General features: G+C 35.2%; 1 protein-coding gene across 1 annotated transcript; it reads left to right on the top strand.

Annotated features, from left to right (window-relative positions):
* The first annotated feature begins 84 nt into the window (after positions 1–84).
* On the top strand, positions 85–3618 carry LOC133338620 (serine-rich adhesin for platelets-like). Its single transcript, XM_061546785.1, has 2 exons — positions 85–1471; positions 1529–3618. Exons 1-2 carry the CDS (start codon positions 85–87, stop codon positions 3616–3618), a joined length of 3477 nt encoding a protein of 1158 aa, XP_061402769.1.
* Positions 3619–18275: the final 14657 nt, after the last annotated feature.

Below are 18275 nucleotides of genomic sequence, written 5' to 3'. Positions count from 1 at the left end.
GTGCCGGTGAAACCCATCGACTCTCTATATGAAATACCCGATTTGGATAAGCCGGTACCAAAATCATTCTGCTGGAAAGCTGGTATGTCATTTCCCTCAGAAGATTCCCAGGATTGGCCAACACCACCTTCCAGTGCCGCCGGGACCCCAGTCGTTGTGGAAGATATTGAAACCTATTTCACTTCGGAGGCCCAAAAGGCGGATCAAGTAATGGTAGAGTCCTTTACCACCACAGAGCGTACCGATGATGAGGCAGAGGATAAACTGTCTTTGGAAGATTTCCCAATATCACCACCTGAAATGGCCAAGGTTATACCCTATGAAGATACCGCCTACCTAATGTCCTCTGCCTTTGAGGATAAAGATTTTGGGGCAGATGATTATCAGCACGATACGGCGGCTGCAACATGTTTGAGTTCGACCTTGAATGCTGCAACCTGCCTATCGAACTCCTTCAATGTATCATGTTCCTCATCCTCTCCCAAGGGACCAAGATCTACATCGTTGAGGAAAGATTCGAGTGCGGAAACCGTTATCATGGCACAGCCCACAAGATCCCCAGCACCCAGGTCACCCCTCTCCGAAGAGGAGGTATTCTCCAATGATGAAGTATTTATGCCGGGCACAATTAAGGTCCAATTATCGCCTGATGAAACCAAGACCCAGGAATACATAAGGAAATTATCGAGAGGCTCCAATAACTCCGACACATCCATAGATGACATATTGTCTCCCACCACCGGCACCGTCAGACATAATTACGAACATCGCCTCAGTTCGGGCAGCTGTCGTAAATGTAGCCATTCCAGTCACTCCGAGGAGGATACCAGTTCCATTGGCACCGATTTGGATGGTACCGTGCGCATGGGCATGCAAAAGAAATGTACTCATAGCTCTCATTCGGAAGACACTTCCATTGGATTGAGTATATCCGATTGGTCGACCGGCACCAATACGGTAAGGCAATATGCCAATCTTTCCGGCTCGGATAGTCTTTCGGCAGTGTCGAATTTATCATGTGCCAAATCGGAAAAATCCAATCAAACTCGATCGAGTTTAAGTTCCATAAATAAATCGGCGGAAAGTTTGTGTGATAATGGCTCTTCGGATGGACTGCGCTATGATATGCTGTCCAGTTCGGAAACGGATAAAATGTCCGATACCACATCGGCTACCAAGAGTGATGACACCACTCTCACTTTGACCGAAATGGCCCAGACCATGTCTGAGTGGTCCACCTCAAGTAGCCGAACACTGGTGGGACCAGCTCCGGGTGATGTAAATGATCAAATGAATGGTCGCAGGGCAAGCTACATTGACTACCAACCCTTGAAGTACCACAAGGCCGGAAGTCGTGAGAAAAATGAGGAGGAGAAGAGGGGATCCCTACCCCAAATCCATCGACGAAGCAGCAGTAATGGTCTGCAGCGTATGAGTAATGAAGATTTGGCCCAAAAGTCTACCACCTCCGGTAAATCGAGCAATGAACCTGCTCGTCCTGGTATGCCGGTACGTATCACCGGTAAAGATGATATGGCCGAGACCACAGCGGCCAGGAAACGACGTTCTCTGGAAATGATGTCGAAGCGTTATCAAAGCCAGGAATTATGTTCGGAAAGTGAGTCATTTGTTGAGCGGCTATATGCACCAAGTGAAAAGTTAACTGAACGCTATCAAAGTCAGGAATTTGTACCATTACATGGTACGCCGGGACAACCTCCTGCCACAGCTCCAAAACCGGTGAAAGGAAAAGCACCACAACCTCCTCAGGCGGGAGGCACAAAACCCAAGGCTCCACAACCACCACCCAAGCCAACAAAACCCAAAATGTCAGTAACCCAACCTTTGATGCAGGCCCTCCTTAGGCATATGAAAGAGCCGGGAGTGGCTGAGGCTGCAGCGGCTCAGGCAGCAGCTGAGGAGGAAGCAGCCGCAGCTGAAAAACAAAAACAAGCTGAGGAGCTGAAAAAAGCCAAACCTCCACCACCACCCATACCACCCCTGCCACCCATTACCTCACCCACAGATTTACCCGAAACCGAAATTGGGCCACCGGGTGAAAAACCCCTGGCCAAACATCACAGTTACGACGACAAAACTCTGTCCAAATCCCAAATCAGGGAATACAAAACCAACAAAGTCAGACAATCGAATTCGTTCCATGAGCACATGCTCACGCAGTCTCAACAATCATCGATCGAATCCATGCCGGCCTCTCGTATAGATGAGGAATTAAACTCAACTACCGGAGGAGGAGGAGGCGCAGCTACCTCCTCCTCATTTACATCGACAACGACAACCACCACCATCAACAGTGGCAATACAACGAGTAATGAAACCAACACCACCACCTCCTCACCCATGTTACCCTCTCGAGCGGAAAAACTCATCAAATGTTCTCCCTACTATTCGAGTAGCCTCAGCTCCGAATCGCCACCCAATCAGCTGATACAAAAACCACCACGCAAAGGTTCAATTTCACGCACGGCACCCATCATCAAGTCACCACCCAGTGGCAATGATACCGACAGCTCGGTAGATGTTCGCACCCAAGATCCGAAATTACGAACACGAGGCTATCGCAAAAAGCGCCAAATCACCGCCAAGCGCGTACGATCTTCTGAGAGAAATCTCGTTGAACAGGAAAGTTCCGAATGTTCAGAGGGCTATATGCCCGAAATGGACTCTGGAGGTTCAGATCCTTCCTATCGACATAGCGAATACTATGAATTCGACGAAGAGCTGGAGGAACGTGAACAGGAAACAGATGAATATGATGATTATCCGCAATATTCGGGTGTGGCCTTTTCATCAACATCATCGGCCTTCGAGAGTCTGGATATGACGGCGGATAATGTTGATGAAATGGGTTTTCCACGCTACGATCGGTTGAGTCACATCACCAATCCCATATATCAGCAACAGTCGCATCAGTTTCAACAAACGAGAATGTCGGCGGCGGCTGCGGCTGCCTCCTCCCATCACCACCACCAGGGAGGCGGTGGAGGAGGTAGCACCGGCGGCGGCGGCAGTAGTGCTAGTAGTAGTAGCAGTAGACCAGCACCAGCCAACCATCCCATGCCACCACCCTCTGGGCAACCCATTAAACCGGCTCGCACCAAAAAACGCCAACTGAAACGTGAAGATTCGGTAATGGGTTCCCAGTCCCAATCCTCCGCCGCACCATATGGCTCCGGTTCATCGGGGCAATATCATGGCCGTTCCTATTGTAATCCGGAAGAGAGTGAATTTGAAACGAAGGGTGGTCTATCTGATGATATGGCCAATAGTAGTGAGGATAGTAATAATAGTTTCTATCACTGTACTGGTACCATTAAACGTTCCACAATGGCGGCTATGGCTGCTGCAGCGGCTGCCGCGAATAAATCGGCCGCCAGCAGCAGTGGTAGCAGCACTGCAAGTAGATCTGTAGATTGTGGCGCGGCAGGTGGTACCACGTCCAGTGGTAGTGTACGTGATCTCGATTTGCCATATCCGGATTTTCTATCCGACTATGAAACCGAACCCATAGAATATGAACGTTTTGCCTGTGGCCTAGATATACGCGTAGATCCACCACCGAAATTCCATGATTCTGATGATTTGAGTGATCAATAAGACGAAGATTTCTGAAAGATGATAAAACGGTTGGAACGAAGTTCTTACTAACATACAGAAAACAAATGGGTTGTTAATTTTTTTAGGTCCTCATAGGGTATATTTTAACCAAAAATGTTGAAAAAAGGAAAATACGAATCTAACAAAACTGAGAGTGTTAAAAAATAAAATTAATGTTTGAACTACGAAGTGAGAGTAAGAATCGGAGAGAGAGAATATTAAAAGTGGTGAGAATGAAAACTATTGTCTCTCACTTCAGGTCGAAAAGATCTAAGTGAAAAATAAAACACGAAAAAAAAATAGAATACTAATAAAGCGAATAATAGTCCAGTAACTTAAAAATATGTTGTGAAGAATCAAACCCGTAAATATTTTTAAAAGCGTCCTAGAGAGAGAAAATTAAAATATTAGTAATGAGAGAGAGAGGGAGATTTTTAAAAATGTTTAAAATCAAATCCAAAAAGTGAAAAAACAGGTTCATTTCCGTAAACAACTCAAAAGTCCATGGCCTAATAAAAGAAGAAGATTCTCATAAGAAAGTCTCTAGACTTTGGCTTTGAAAGTCTACTTTGATATCGCCTTTGTGAACTTCCAAAGGATATGGGGTCAAGTGCAAATCTTGTATTAATATATATATATATATATGGAAAAAAACTATTAGGTATTCCAATAAGACGAATTTATAACCTTCTAATAGGAAGTCTTCTTGGACTTCAAATAAGAATATCCCAGATATGTTATAAATTGTATTTTATTACGTTTTCAAACAGAATACGTCTTAGTCTTCCAATAAGAAATCATATGACCTTCTATGAAGGATACTTATTTTTCTTCTAATAAGAAGGCTTCCTTATTTTCGAATTAATAAACAATTTGGTATTTTAATAAGAATAGTCCATGGTCTTCTAAGAAAGAGATTGCTTGATTTTCTAAAAAACGAAGTTCCTACGACGATCTCAAATTATTCTGATAAAATGTCTGTAATAATTCGTCTTAGTCTTCCAATGTGAAATTCAATGACATTCTACTAAGAATAGTTATTTGTCTTCTAATAAGAAAACACCTTTATTTTTTATTTAATAAACAATTTGGTATTCTTATAAGAAATGTTAATGTTTTTCTATAGACAGATTACTTGGTTTTCTAATAAGAATGTGCCAAAAGAGTTATTTTACCAGAATTTTTTTCAATTAATTGTCAATGATTGGGATTTTAAACGAAGTTCCTATCAATTTTTGATAAGATTATTCTATGATATTCCAATAAGACAATGTTATGATATTCCAATAAGGAAACATAGTAATTTTTCAAAAGAAGGACCCCATGGTTTTATATTACAAAATGAAAAACTATTAGGTATTCTAATATGAAAAGTTCATGATCTTCTAATAGGAGGTCTTCTTGGGCTTCAAATAAGAATAGCCCAAATCGTATTTTATTATAGAAATCTCTAATTCTTTCGATAAGATGTCAATAAGAATACGTATTAGTCTTCCAATATGAAATCCTATGACCTTATAAGAAGGTTATTTATTTGTCTTCCAATAAGAAGACATCCTATTTTTCGAAATAGTAAACAATTTGTTATTCTTATAGGAAAAGTTCATGTTTTTCTAATAGGGAGATTACATGGTTTTCTAATAAAAATATGCCAAATAAGTTATTTTACCGGAATCTTCCTATATGATTGTTCATTGATATTCTAATAATAAAATCATATGATATTCCAATATTCCAATAAGATTACAAATATTATTTCAAAATATGGACTCCATGGCCTTCTAATAAGTATAATTATTTGTCTTCTGATAAAAAAGACCTTCGAACTTAATAATCCTTTAATGGGAAGAAGAGCGATTTTGTTGTTTTTAATAATAAGTCCACATTTTATTGTATTAATCGAATCGAAAATTGTTCATTGATATTCTAATAATACAATCATATGATATTCCAATAAAATTGCATAGTAGTCTTTCAAAATAGGTACATATTTTGAAAGACTACTGTGCATGGCCTTCTAATAAGTATAATTATTTGTCTTCTGATAAGAAGACCTCCTTCGAATTGGAAAAATCCTCTAATAGGAAGAAGGTATATTTTGTTGTGTTTTTAATAAAAAGTCCACATTTTATTGAATTAATCGAAGTGGACATTTTATTGATAATCCTAAGAAAATGGTTTAGACTTCCTATTAGAATATTGTACGAACTTCCAATAAGATTCTAGGAACTTCTTATTAGAAGACATCTTTAATTTGGAATAGGAAAAAAATAGGAAAATAATCAAATCTTATTGTCTTTGAATTAGAAATCAGCTTAATCTTCCAATAAGAATATCTCACGGTATACCATGAAGAATTACAAAGTATCTACTAATAATAATAACTCTTTAGATTTTCTGATAAAACGATCTAAACGAGAATGGGAACCAGAGAGAGGGAGAGAGAGAGACCAGAGTTACTCTCATAAACTCAATACAATTTATCCGTTGATAAATCCTGACTTAAAAACTCCCTTGACAGTGAGACATAAGCCATAGAACTACATAACCTGTAACCATTTTCGATAATATAAACGTTGATGTAAAGTAGGAAACCACAAATAAAAACAAACAAAAAGTAGCCGAACAGAAAGGGTTATATAGCCCGAATATCATGTAGATTTAGAAAAATCTTTTAATGTGATAGCAAATTATTGTGTGAGATAAAAATGGGAGCAGAATTGATTTTTCAATTTTTAATTACCTTTTCTTTGATACTTCTCTCGATCACTTAAAAAGGTGACCGGACAAGAGGTATTGGTAAAACTTCTGGGCATTCCAAATAATAATAAGTTCCAGGTTTTTAAAAAGTCACCCTTTTCCGCATCTAATTTCAGTCCATCTATGGAAGACTTATGATAGGCTTGCAGGATTAAACTAAAAATAATAACATTTATTATTATTAAGAACAGCAATAATTACTACCTAAACTATTTCCGTACTTCTCGTCTTTGAAAAGGCTTGCGGGATAAGCTAATCTATGAAAGAGTTCTAATGAGCCGGATATTGCTTGAAATCAATAAAAAATCTCTTAGGTCTTATGTGAAGGCACTGATCATGACCATTGGGCACTGGAAGTGCCAAAATGCGGATTAAATTAGAAGGAGAATTTACCCAAATATTCATGGGTTTGATTTTGAGTTTTAATACAAAGAACTCAAGTCATAAACCAGGCAACTAGAAAAAAATATTACACTCGAAAAGAAATGTGTGTTGTAGTTAAAGTAAATGAATATTTAAATATAAGGGTTTCTCACAGAACCTAAAATAGGCTCGTCGTTCTAGGCCAAGGAAATTAAAGGGTTTGTTTTTTCAAAACGGTGGTGTATTTAGAAAAAAAAACTATTATTTGTCCATTTCAATACCAAGGATGTGCTTCATGTCTAGACTTATTCTACTGATGGTTAAACATTAAAAAAAATAATAATTTTTATTATTATTAACAACAACAATGCAACAATTTTGTGAACAGCTACAACAACAATTCCTTTTTAATTCCCAACAACAACAAAAAATTTTTATTTTCTTTGAGACTGATTTTCATTCCTCTTGAAAAAAAAAACAAACAAAAAACCAAAACTAAAATTATAACCAACAAAACAAGTTTTAAACAGAAACAAAACCAATAGTTTTTTTAATTAAATAATAAATGTATTAATATTTTAAAAAGGTTAAAATAATTAACAAAAAAAATGAGAGAGAAAATAAATATTATTCCCCCCAAAAACAAAGAAACAAAACTAAATATAAAGCAGAGATCATCTACAATAATCAAGACAAGAAAACAAACTAGCAAAAATATACACTCGAGAAGAAATGTGCGTTGTAATTAAATATAAAGAATATTTAGAAACAAAAGAAGAGTTACCAGGATGAGGAGGAGGAGGTGGAGAGTTTCGGTTCAGAGGGGGTTTTAATTGGAAAATATTATTAAGGGAACCCCCCACCATTCTCGATTTTAATTTTTCAAGATTTTCAATGGGCTGGTAAATCAATATCAATGTTTGTTAATGTTTGTAACTTTGCACATATATATTTGAAGATTTAAAAGAGAAGAAAAATAATTTACAAAAAATTGTTGTTATTGTTTTGTTGTTGTTTTTTTGTAATTAAAGAAAAGTCCTTATTTTTCATGGCGGGCATGATAACTCCCCACCGGAACATCGGAATCCGAAAATTCCAACGGTGTTAGAAAGAGCACATGTCTGTCTCTCGTATGAACTAGGATTATTGACTTCGCTCTAAAATTAACAAAATGGCGGACCTTTGAAAAAATATTCTTGGAAAATCGCCGATTTTTTTTCCAAAAATCAAGTTAAAAACCAGTGAGCGGAGCAGTATAGTCGGACGGGGCCGACCATATAATACCCTACACAACTTCCACGAAAATCTAACTTTGCGTTATTTGCACCCTCTGGAAACCTGACTAAAGGTCAACATATATTACTAATATTCAGTAGACGAGGGCTGTACTTGTCCAGAATCACTTTGCCGTGGGTTAGGTTGTGATGTTCGAATTATAATTGTGGCCTATAGATAGTCTCGAAAAAAAAAAACATAAAAAATTAAGTTTTCGGTCCACTTCATCCCAAAAATTGTATCTGATCTTCACCAAAAATTATAGCCGATATCCCTGACCATACCTGGATCCTCATTGAACATTTCAAAGCGATCAGCGCTATATTTCCGCCCTCTAGTGTGGTTTTGGGTTACTAAATAATGTCTGAATACGTAAGCACCTGTAAATATTTAAGTGTAGCTCCCACATCTGCGTACATACGACCCTATAATTGGTATCAATTTAAAGGTCAACCACTTCTCTTGAACATACTATCAACTTTTTGGGTCTAGGTCCTTCAGGGGAAAATATATACGCCATAGAATAAAAATGTTGTCATTTTTCACACAAAAGTCAGGGTCCATTTGACCCGCTAAATATTGACCGATCTTTATCAAAACAGGCATGCTTATTCTTTGGCCCGATCCCCTTCCCCATGAGCCATAATTGCGGTCTCTGGAGCGACCAGAAAATCAGACAAAAATAAAGTTTTTGGTCCATTTCATCCCCTAAATATTAAATGATCTTTTCCAAAAACAATAGGTGTCTTCATTGGCCCGAACCCATTCTACATGCAAAACTTCGTGAAGATTGGTCCATAACTGTGGCCTGTATCGTGTTTACAAATTATAATGGACAGACGGACGGACACACAGGTCTAGATCGACTCAGCTAGCCGAGATATGACGATCGGTATACTTAAAGGTGGGTCTAGGACCAATATTTCGCGGCGTTACAAACTTTTGGGGCTGCACAAAGCTATAATACCCTGACAACATAGTTGTGTAGGGTATAAATAAAGAAGATCTTCACCGATTGGCTTTATCCTAGTTCATACGAGAGCTATACACCCACAGAGAAACGTGTAATAATTTGGAATCGATTGGGTCATTAGTTTTTGAGTTATCGTGCCCGCCATTCACAAAAGAGAAAAACGCGTTTAAAGTTTGAGCAGCCCTTTAGCTGTCACTTGATGCTGACACAATAAATCGGTTATATCTTGAAGAGTTCTTGAGATTTTCTCTTGAAATTTTGTAGGGACATTCTTGAATTAGGGTAGATCCGAATTAAATCAAAAAAAATTTTGACCCCGAAAATGGGGGGGTCCCCTTAATATAATAACACAATTTTGAAGGAAGATTAGGTAACTTCAGAGGAGCAATACTCTTATAATTTATTTAAAATATCCTTTGAGGGACATTTGAGAATATTAGAATTATAACACATGTTCGATGGAAGATTCTGGAACTCCAGAGGGGCAATACTCTTATATTTTTATTTTTTAAATATCCTTTGAGGGGCATGTTGGAGTATTGGAAAGTTTTTTTCTTTCTTTCAAAAATCTCCCCGAATTGCGAATTTTTAATATTTTTCCTTCAAAAATAACCCCCGGCCGAATCACCATCTGCTTCTAGGGAACTCAATTCTTTCTTTTTTAATATATATATATATATAGAAAAAAATTGCGATCATAAAATATATTCACAAGAAAAAAAACAAAAAATCAAAGAAATTTAAAACTTCAATTCCATCACTAATTAATTTACAAAATAATAAAAAAAAGTATTACAAAAAAAAATAAAATCCGAATCTACAAACTTGCATACATACACACACACCAATTTTAAAGTAGAGTTGTCTGCGTAGGTTAAATTCCGAAATAATAATAACATGAAATATATAATGGAAACAAAATATTCTAAAATAAATAAAGAAAAAAAAAATCATCTCTATTAAAATGAAAACTAAGAGAAAACGGAGAGAAGAATATTTAATTAGGTTGCGTTATCTATTTATAAAATAAATAACAAAACTAACATCTTTGTTCACAAAAATTAACACAAAAAAATATATATTGTTGTTAAATGAAAAAAAAATAATAATTTTTAATGTAAACAACATACACGAAAAAAATTAAATAACAACAAATATAATGCACTGTTTATTCATCGAATAATGAAAAATAACACAAAACGGAGAAGGAGAAAAAACACAAACAAAGAAGAAGATGAACTTATATTTAAAATTAAAAAACAAAATAATAATAAAAGAAAATTATTTAAAAAAAGATTATTAAAAAGAAAATGAAGATACTAATGTTATTTTAGATATAGACAAAAGCAAAAAGAATTATAAAGAAAGGAAGTAAAAAAAAATTAACACGAAATTAACAAACTATGACAAATAACAACAAAGAGAAGAGAAGGAAAGAGAGTTAAAAAAATGGGTAATATTTAAGAAAATAAATAAGTTTTGTAATTAGTTTGTAACATTTTTAATTTATTCTATTTATAATATGTTTTATATATATTTTTTTTCCGATTTATTCAGAATCCTAACAACAATTATGATTTTGATTCTACGTTTATCAAAAAAAAAAATCTGATCCTCTTCGATCTGTATTCTGAACCCATGTATTTTTTAAAGAGTGCTATCAATATTGGATGTTTGTATTTAGGCTCCTGAGGAAATGAGGATTTTCGGAGTCCCCTGAATTTATTTCTAAAACCAGTGAGCGGAGCAGTATAGTCGAACGTGGCCGACCATATGATATCCTACACAACTTCGACGAAAATCTAACTTTCTATGGTTCTATATTCAGAGCTTGGGCAATATTTCGCGATATTTGCAACCTCTAGACCGACTAGATGTCAACAAATATTTCTAATGTTCATTAGACGAGGGCTGTACTTGTCCAGATGCTCTTTACCGTGGGTTATGTTGTGATGTTGAGCTTTCAATTGTGGCCTGTAGATCGACTTGAAAAAAAAACAAGTGAAAAGGCGTTAAGTTCGGCCGGGCCGAACTTTGGATACCCTCCACCATAGGTATACTGATAGTTACTTGAAATGAAAATATGGGGAACATACCAACAATTATTTTTGTAAACCATAATGTATACCAAATACAAATATGGGGGCTACCAAAAAAATTTGGCCTATATTTATAATTTTTTGTGGACAAATTTGGAACCCAACAAGAACCCATTGTAGCAAATTTCAGCAAATTCGGTTGAAAAACGTGCTCAAGAACCCCAAAATACCGAAAATTTGGGGGCACCCTTATATGGGGGCTGTCCGAAAAAATGGACCCATAATCATAATTTTTCGTGGAGAGTTTTGGTATCTATTAAGAACTCAAAATACTAAATTACAGATAATTCGGTGGAAAAATATGATCAAACCCCCGCAAGATACTGCAAATTAGAGGGTAATGTTATATTGCGGGCTACCAGAAAACATGGACCTATATTTATAATTTTTTGTGGAGAAATTTGGAACCCCAAGAACCCCAAAATACCGAAAATTAGGGGGCACCCTTATATGGGAGCTATGCCTAAACGTGGACTGATATATGCCATCTTCGAACTTGACTTGACTGCAGACAAAAGACAACCGTATGCAAAATGTCAGCACCATATCTCAATTCCTTCAGAAGATAGCGTGATTACAGCAGACGGACAGATGGACGGACATGGCTATATCGTCTTAGAATTTTACCCTGATCAAGAATATATATACTTTATAGGGTTGGAAATGAATATTTCGATGTGTTACAAACGGAATGACAAAATTAATATACCCTCCATACTATGGAGAAGGGTATAAAAACACATAAAAATTAAGTTTTCGGTCCATTTCATTCCAATACTTTTATCTGATCAGCACCTACAATTATAGGCATTTTCCTTGACCATAACTACAACCTCATGGAACATTTCAAAGCGATCAGCGCTATATTTCCGCCCTCTAGTGGGGTAATGGGTTACTAAATAATATCTGAATATGTAAGCACCAGTAAATATTTAATTGTAATTCCCGCATCCGAGTACATACAACAATATAATTGGCATCAATTTAAAGGTCAACAACTCCTTTAGGATATACTATCAACTTCTTAGCTTTATGTCCTTCAGGAGTAAATATATACGCTATCGAATACAAATTTTGTCATTTTTCACACAATAGTCAGGGTCCATTTGATCAGCTAATTATTGACCGATCTGTTTGGGCCATAATTGCGGCCTCTGAAGCAACCAGAAAAACCGAGAAAAATTAAGTATTTGGTCCATTTCATCGCCTAAATATTACCAAAAACAATAGGGGTCTTCATTGGGCCGAACCCATCCTACATGCAAAATTTCGTGAAGATTGGCTCATAACGGTGGCCTGTATCGTGTTTACAAATTATAACGGACAGACGGACGGACGGACACACATGTCTACATCGACTCAGCTAGTCGAGATATGATTGGTATACTTAAATGTGGGTCTAGGATCAATATTTAGTGACCCTGACAACATAGTTGTGTAGGGTATAAAAATAGTCTTCAGGGGACCTGAGCGATTTTTTTTTTCTATAAAAAAAGTAATCTTCATGGGCCTGAAAATTTTTTTTCTACAGACAAAAACAGTCTTTAAGGTGACCTGAGAGAATTTTTTTCTATGGAAAAAAAATAATCTTCAGGGGACCTGAGCGAATTTTTTTTTACGGAAAAAAATAATCTTCAGGGGACCTGAGCGAATTTTATCTATAGAAAAAAGTAGTCTTCAGAGGACCTGAAGAATTTTTTGCTATAGAAAAAAGTAGTCTTCAGGGGACCTGAAGAATTTTTTGCTATAGAAAAAAGTAGTCTTCAGGCGACCTGAACAAATTTTTTCTATAGAAAAAATTAATCTTCATGGGCCTGAACATTTTTTTCTACAGAAAAAAACAGTCTTTAAGGGGATCTGAGCGAATTTTCTTTTTTCTATGGAAAAAAGTAATCTTCAGGGGACCTGAGCGAATTATTTTTCTATGGAAAAAAATAATCTTCAGGGGACCTGAGCAAATTTTTTTCTTTAGAAAAAAATAATCTTCAGGGGACCTGAGCGAATTTTTTTTTCTATGGAAAAAAAGTAATCTTCAGGGGACCTGAAGAATTTTTTCTATAGAAAAAAATAATCTTCAGAAGACCTGAAAAATTTTTTTCTATAGAAAAAAAAAGTTAATAAGACTTCAGGGGACCAGAAAAGACCTAAAGAATTTTTTCTATTGAAAAATTTAATCTTCGGGGACATGAAGGCTTTTTTGTAGAAAAAAGTGGTATACAGTGGAGAAATAATTAATCTCAGGGGACCTGAAGAATTTTATTTCTATAAATGAATGTCTTCAGGGGACCAGAGGAAAAAAAGTTCTCAGGGTATCTGAATATTTTTTTCTATAAAAATAGTAGTTTTCAAGGGAACTGATGATTTTTTTAAGTAGTCTTCAGGGTAACTGAGGAATTTTTAATCTTTTGGGAACCTGGCGATTTTTTGGAAGAATTTTTTTGTCGATAGGGGCCTGAAGAATTTTTTTCTAGAATTTGTAATTTCTAAAAAATATCTTCGCAGAAAGCATGCAAAATAAGTTGTTTTGGCATATATTAACCTGATATAAAATTAACCGTTCTATTTTGGGATGACTTCATAGCTCCAGCCTCATTTGCGATATGCCTTTAAGTAGACACTAGAGATCAGGGAACTTCGCAGAAAACATGGAAAATAGTTTGTTTTGACATATCCCAGCCCCATATAAAAGTACAGCCCCGATTTTAGATGCTTGATATCTCCAGCCTCATTTGCAATATGGCACTAGAGATCGGAGACTAAATTTAGTCCCCATTTTGACATAGAACCCATATGAATGACCTGCCATATTTTAATTATTTTCCACCGGCCATTCGAGTTCTTGATAGTCAAGAAATGTATTTGCAGAAACTTGTCTCAGTTTTGATATGCCCCTAACATGAATAGCCCGTCCTATTTAAAGTTATCACATAAAGGACTCGGTTCACATTCGATTTTTCTGATATGGTTATAAGTAGGTATTTCGTCTAAATTTTTGATAGGCGAACGTGGCCATTTTTTTCCTATAGAAAATCGTTGACCTGACAATTATAACGAAACCGGTGTCTTTCTGCATTCGGAAAATGATGAAGAAGCTGGGCCCATTCCATTGATGATTCGAAACCATTCTACTATAAAAATTTTGGAAATTCACAATTTGGCAGGATAATCGATGTTGTGAGATGGAATTTGTAAATTCTATTATCTACTCTATCTACCATTTTTTGAACACATCCAATATTGAGGCACTACTCTGTAAACCCCAATTGTTGATGTTTATTTTTTCGATGTTAATTAGATGTGAATTTGAAACTCAAATTGGTTTTCAAAGTTTCAAGGCTACTTATATATAATTATGTATGTTGTCTCAAATTGGCCAATTACGACCTAAGTTCATAAAATCAAAATTTAAGTTCCAAAATCAAAATAACTTTTTTTGTAATTATTAATTAATATAATATTAATTAATGAAATCGATTTATAATAAAATCAATTAAATATGTCAAAGATGAATTAATATTAATTTAACATTTATAATCAAAATTATTCAAAAATCCTATAATCAAACTATGTATATTAATTTAGTATTAGTAATTACTATTAATTTAATTTATTAATAGTTTATTTTTTATTTTATGTGTAAAATTTGAATGTTTAGAAGTGAAAATGAAAGTGAAGAAGAACAGAAAGAAAACAAAAAACGAAACTTGAAAACAAAACATGCATTTAGATTTTAATTTTAACAAATTTACAAAAATCCAAACAAAAACAAAAACCAAGTCTTCTTTGTAGATTATTACATTTACAGAAAAAAAACAAACAAACAACTACAACAAAAAAACCAAAACATGCTCTAAAAATGGTTTATGAGGGGAATGGGGGTGATTGGAGATTTTCACAAAAATTTCAGACTTGTCAAAACTAAATTTAAGGCCTTATCGCTATAAGGAAAACTTACAGAAGATCTGTTTATGATATCCAAAAATAGGTGTTCTGTAGAAGGATTTCAATTTAATTATACTTTTTCGAAGGCTATACATCTTCCATCTATGAACGCTTTAAGGATTTTTACTATAGAAAACTGTAGAACATTTTTTCAGCCATTGATATCTTTCAAAGGTATTCTATATAAAAATCATCAACGAACATAAGTCTCCCTTTTATACTAGGCTCTAGGTTATATATTTATAGGATACCATTGATCTTCTATGTAGGAAATACTTGGGTCTCCTATTAACCCGAGCTGTGCTAGCGTGACCATATGCTCACACTCATAATACAATCAATTGTCATCGTTGATCCCCATTTTCACAGAGAAACAAATAGAATTGATCCGCCACATTTTGGGTCCTTGTCCTTTTTCCACCGGCACCTGTGGGATTCCTGATTTTGTTTTCTCTTCAAAAATCCACGCCGCTGTGGGTGTTTGACATTTTTTTCTAAAAAAAAACGACGTCTCTGTGTTTGTTTAAATTTTTTTTTAAAGATCCACACCTCTCTGTATGCTTCAATTTTTCTTGCCTCTGTTGAATTTTTTCCATCTTTTAAAAAATCCACGCCTCTGTGGAGGCTTCATTTTTTTCCTTCTTTTAAAAAATCTACGCCTCTGTGGAGGCTTGCATTTTTTTCCTTCTTTTAAAAAATCCACGCCTCTGTGGAGGCTTGATTTTTTTCTTTTAAAAAATCCACGCCTCCGCAGATGCGATTTTTTTCTTTTAAAAAATCCACGCCTCTGTGGAGGCTTGATTTTTTTCTTTTTAAAAATCCACGCCTCTGTGGAGGCTTGATTTTTTTCTTTTTAAAAATCCACGCCTCTGTGGAGGCTTGATTTTTTCTTTTAAAAATCCACGCCTCTGTGGAGGCTTGATTTTTTCTTTTAAAAATCCACGTCTCTGTGGAGGCTTGATTTTTTATTTTAAAAATCCACGCCTCTGTGGAGGCTTGATTTTTTATTTTAAAAATCCACGCCTCTGTGGAGGCTTGATTTTTTCTTTTAAAAATCCACGCCTCTGTGGAGGCTTGATTTTTTCTTTTAAAAATCCACGCCTCTGTGGAGGCTTGCCTTTTTTCCTTCTTTTAAAAAATCCACGCCCCTGTGGAGGATTGCATTTTTTCCTTTTTCCAGAAAAATATTATTAAAACCAGTGAGCGGAGCAGTATAGTCGGACGGGCCGACCAACTTCCACGAAAAACTAACTTTCTGTGGATCTATATTCTTGGGCAATATTTCGCGATATTTGAACCATCTGGACCAACTAATGTTCAGTACAGCCCTCCTAATTACTTGTCCAGATTCCCTTCCCAGTAACTCCCATATCTGAGTACATACGACCATATAATTGGTATCAATTTAAAGGTCAACCACTGCCCTTGGGTATACCAACAAATTTTCGGGTCTATGTCCTTCACGGGTAAATCTATACGCTATAGAAAACAAATTTTGTAATTTTTCACACAAAAGTCAAGGTTCATTTGAGCCGCTAAATATTGACCGATCCATATCAAAACAGGCATGCTTATTCTTTCGCCCGATCCCCTTCTCTATGTAAAAATTCGCAATGTTTGGGTCATAATTGAGCGACCAGAAAAACCGATAAAAATTAAGTATTTGGTCCATTTCATCGCCTAGATATTAACCACTCTTTACCAAAAACAATAGGGGTCTTCATTGGCCAGAACCAGAATCCTACATGCAAAATTTCGTGACGACTGGTCCACAATTGTGACCTGTATCGTGTTTACAAAATATAATGGACGGATTTTTTCACACAAAAGTCAGGGACCATTTGACCCGCTAAATATTGACCAACAGCATGCTTATTCTTTTCTCTATGGAAAAATTCGCGATGTTTGGGCATAATTGAGCGACCAGAAAAACCGATAAAAATTTAATATTTGGTCCATTTCATCCCCTAGATATTAACCGCTCTTTACCGAAAAAATAGGGGTCTTCATTGGCCAGAACCCATCCATCCATAACTGTGTTTACAAAATATAATGTACGGACGGATGGACACACATGTCTAGATCGACCCACCTAGTCGAGGTCGGCATTTTTAAAGGTGGGTCTAGGACCAATATTTCACGGTTTTATAAACTCTTGGAGCTGCACAAAGCTATAATACCCTGACAATATAGTTGTGTAGGATATAAAAATCCTCGCCTCTGTGTAGGCCTTCAGAAAAATTTTCTTTAACAAATCAACGTCTCCGTGTAGGTCTTTGGAAAATTATTCTTTAAAAGTCCACACATTTGATGGCCCTTAAAAAATATATTTTTTTAAACGCTGTGGACGACTTTGTAAGGTTCAATAGATGTCCTCCGAAAATTGTTCTTAAAAAAATCCAAGCCTCTGTGTAGGTCGTCGAAAAATATTCTCAAAAAATCCTTCAAAAAACATCGACAAGATTTGGATTTTTTGAAAGGTCTCTTTATGTAGACCTTCGAAATACATAAAGAGACCTTCGAAAAATATTTTCAAAAAATCCAAATCTTGTCGAAATTTTTTGAAAAAAAATCGCGATGTATATTTTTTAAAAAATTTTGAAAATTCTTCGTAATAACCATTTTCCCCTTTCTAAACCAAGCATGTGGGTAATATAATTAGTTAGGATTTAGTGCCAAATTTTAGATTATATACAAATCAAGAAATTATATATATAAAAAAAAACAAAAATAATTAAACGAAAGAAAACAAAACGACAGAAAAGAGAAATTAAATTATAAATGTTACAAAAAAACTGAAAACAAGTGGCAAATTAAAAAAAAAGTTTATTAAAACAAAATGAAAAAATATATAAAACAAAAATAAAAAAACATTCTTATTATAAGAACTTGTACCTTTTTCCTGTTATAACTTAAAAATGAAGAGGATGAACGAATAAATAGAAAGCATTCAAAATGTTCAATATGTGTCAAATGATAAAAAAAAAACAAAGGCCAAGATATTTAAAAAAAGAAACCAATTTAAAAATATATTTAAAATTAAGTTAGTATTGGATAAAATATAAAAATTATATATTTATTTAAAAAAGAAAAATAACAAAAAAACGAAATGCTTTTTATATTGGTTATTTACAAAAACCATTTATTTTTCTTAACTTGGCTTAAATGTTTTAAGAAAAAAAAAATAGAACATATTTACAATGCAAAACCTATAAAAAAAAAAAAACAATTCACGAACCTCTGAA

The sequence above is a fragment of the Musca vetustissima genome, unplaced genomic scaffold (genome assembly GCF_032173495.1).
Source record: "Musca vetustissima isolate MV318-11 ecotype Yass unplaced genomic scaffold, APGP_CSIRO_Mvet_v1 utg112890, whole genome shotgun sequence".
NCBI classification, from domain to species: Eukaryota; Metazoa; Arthropoda; class Insecta; order Diptera; family Muscidae; genus Musca; species Musca vetustissima.
Note: the sequence above shows the minus strand (reverse complement) of the source record. Positions and strands in the feature narration are given on the sequence as shown.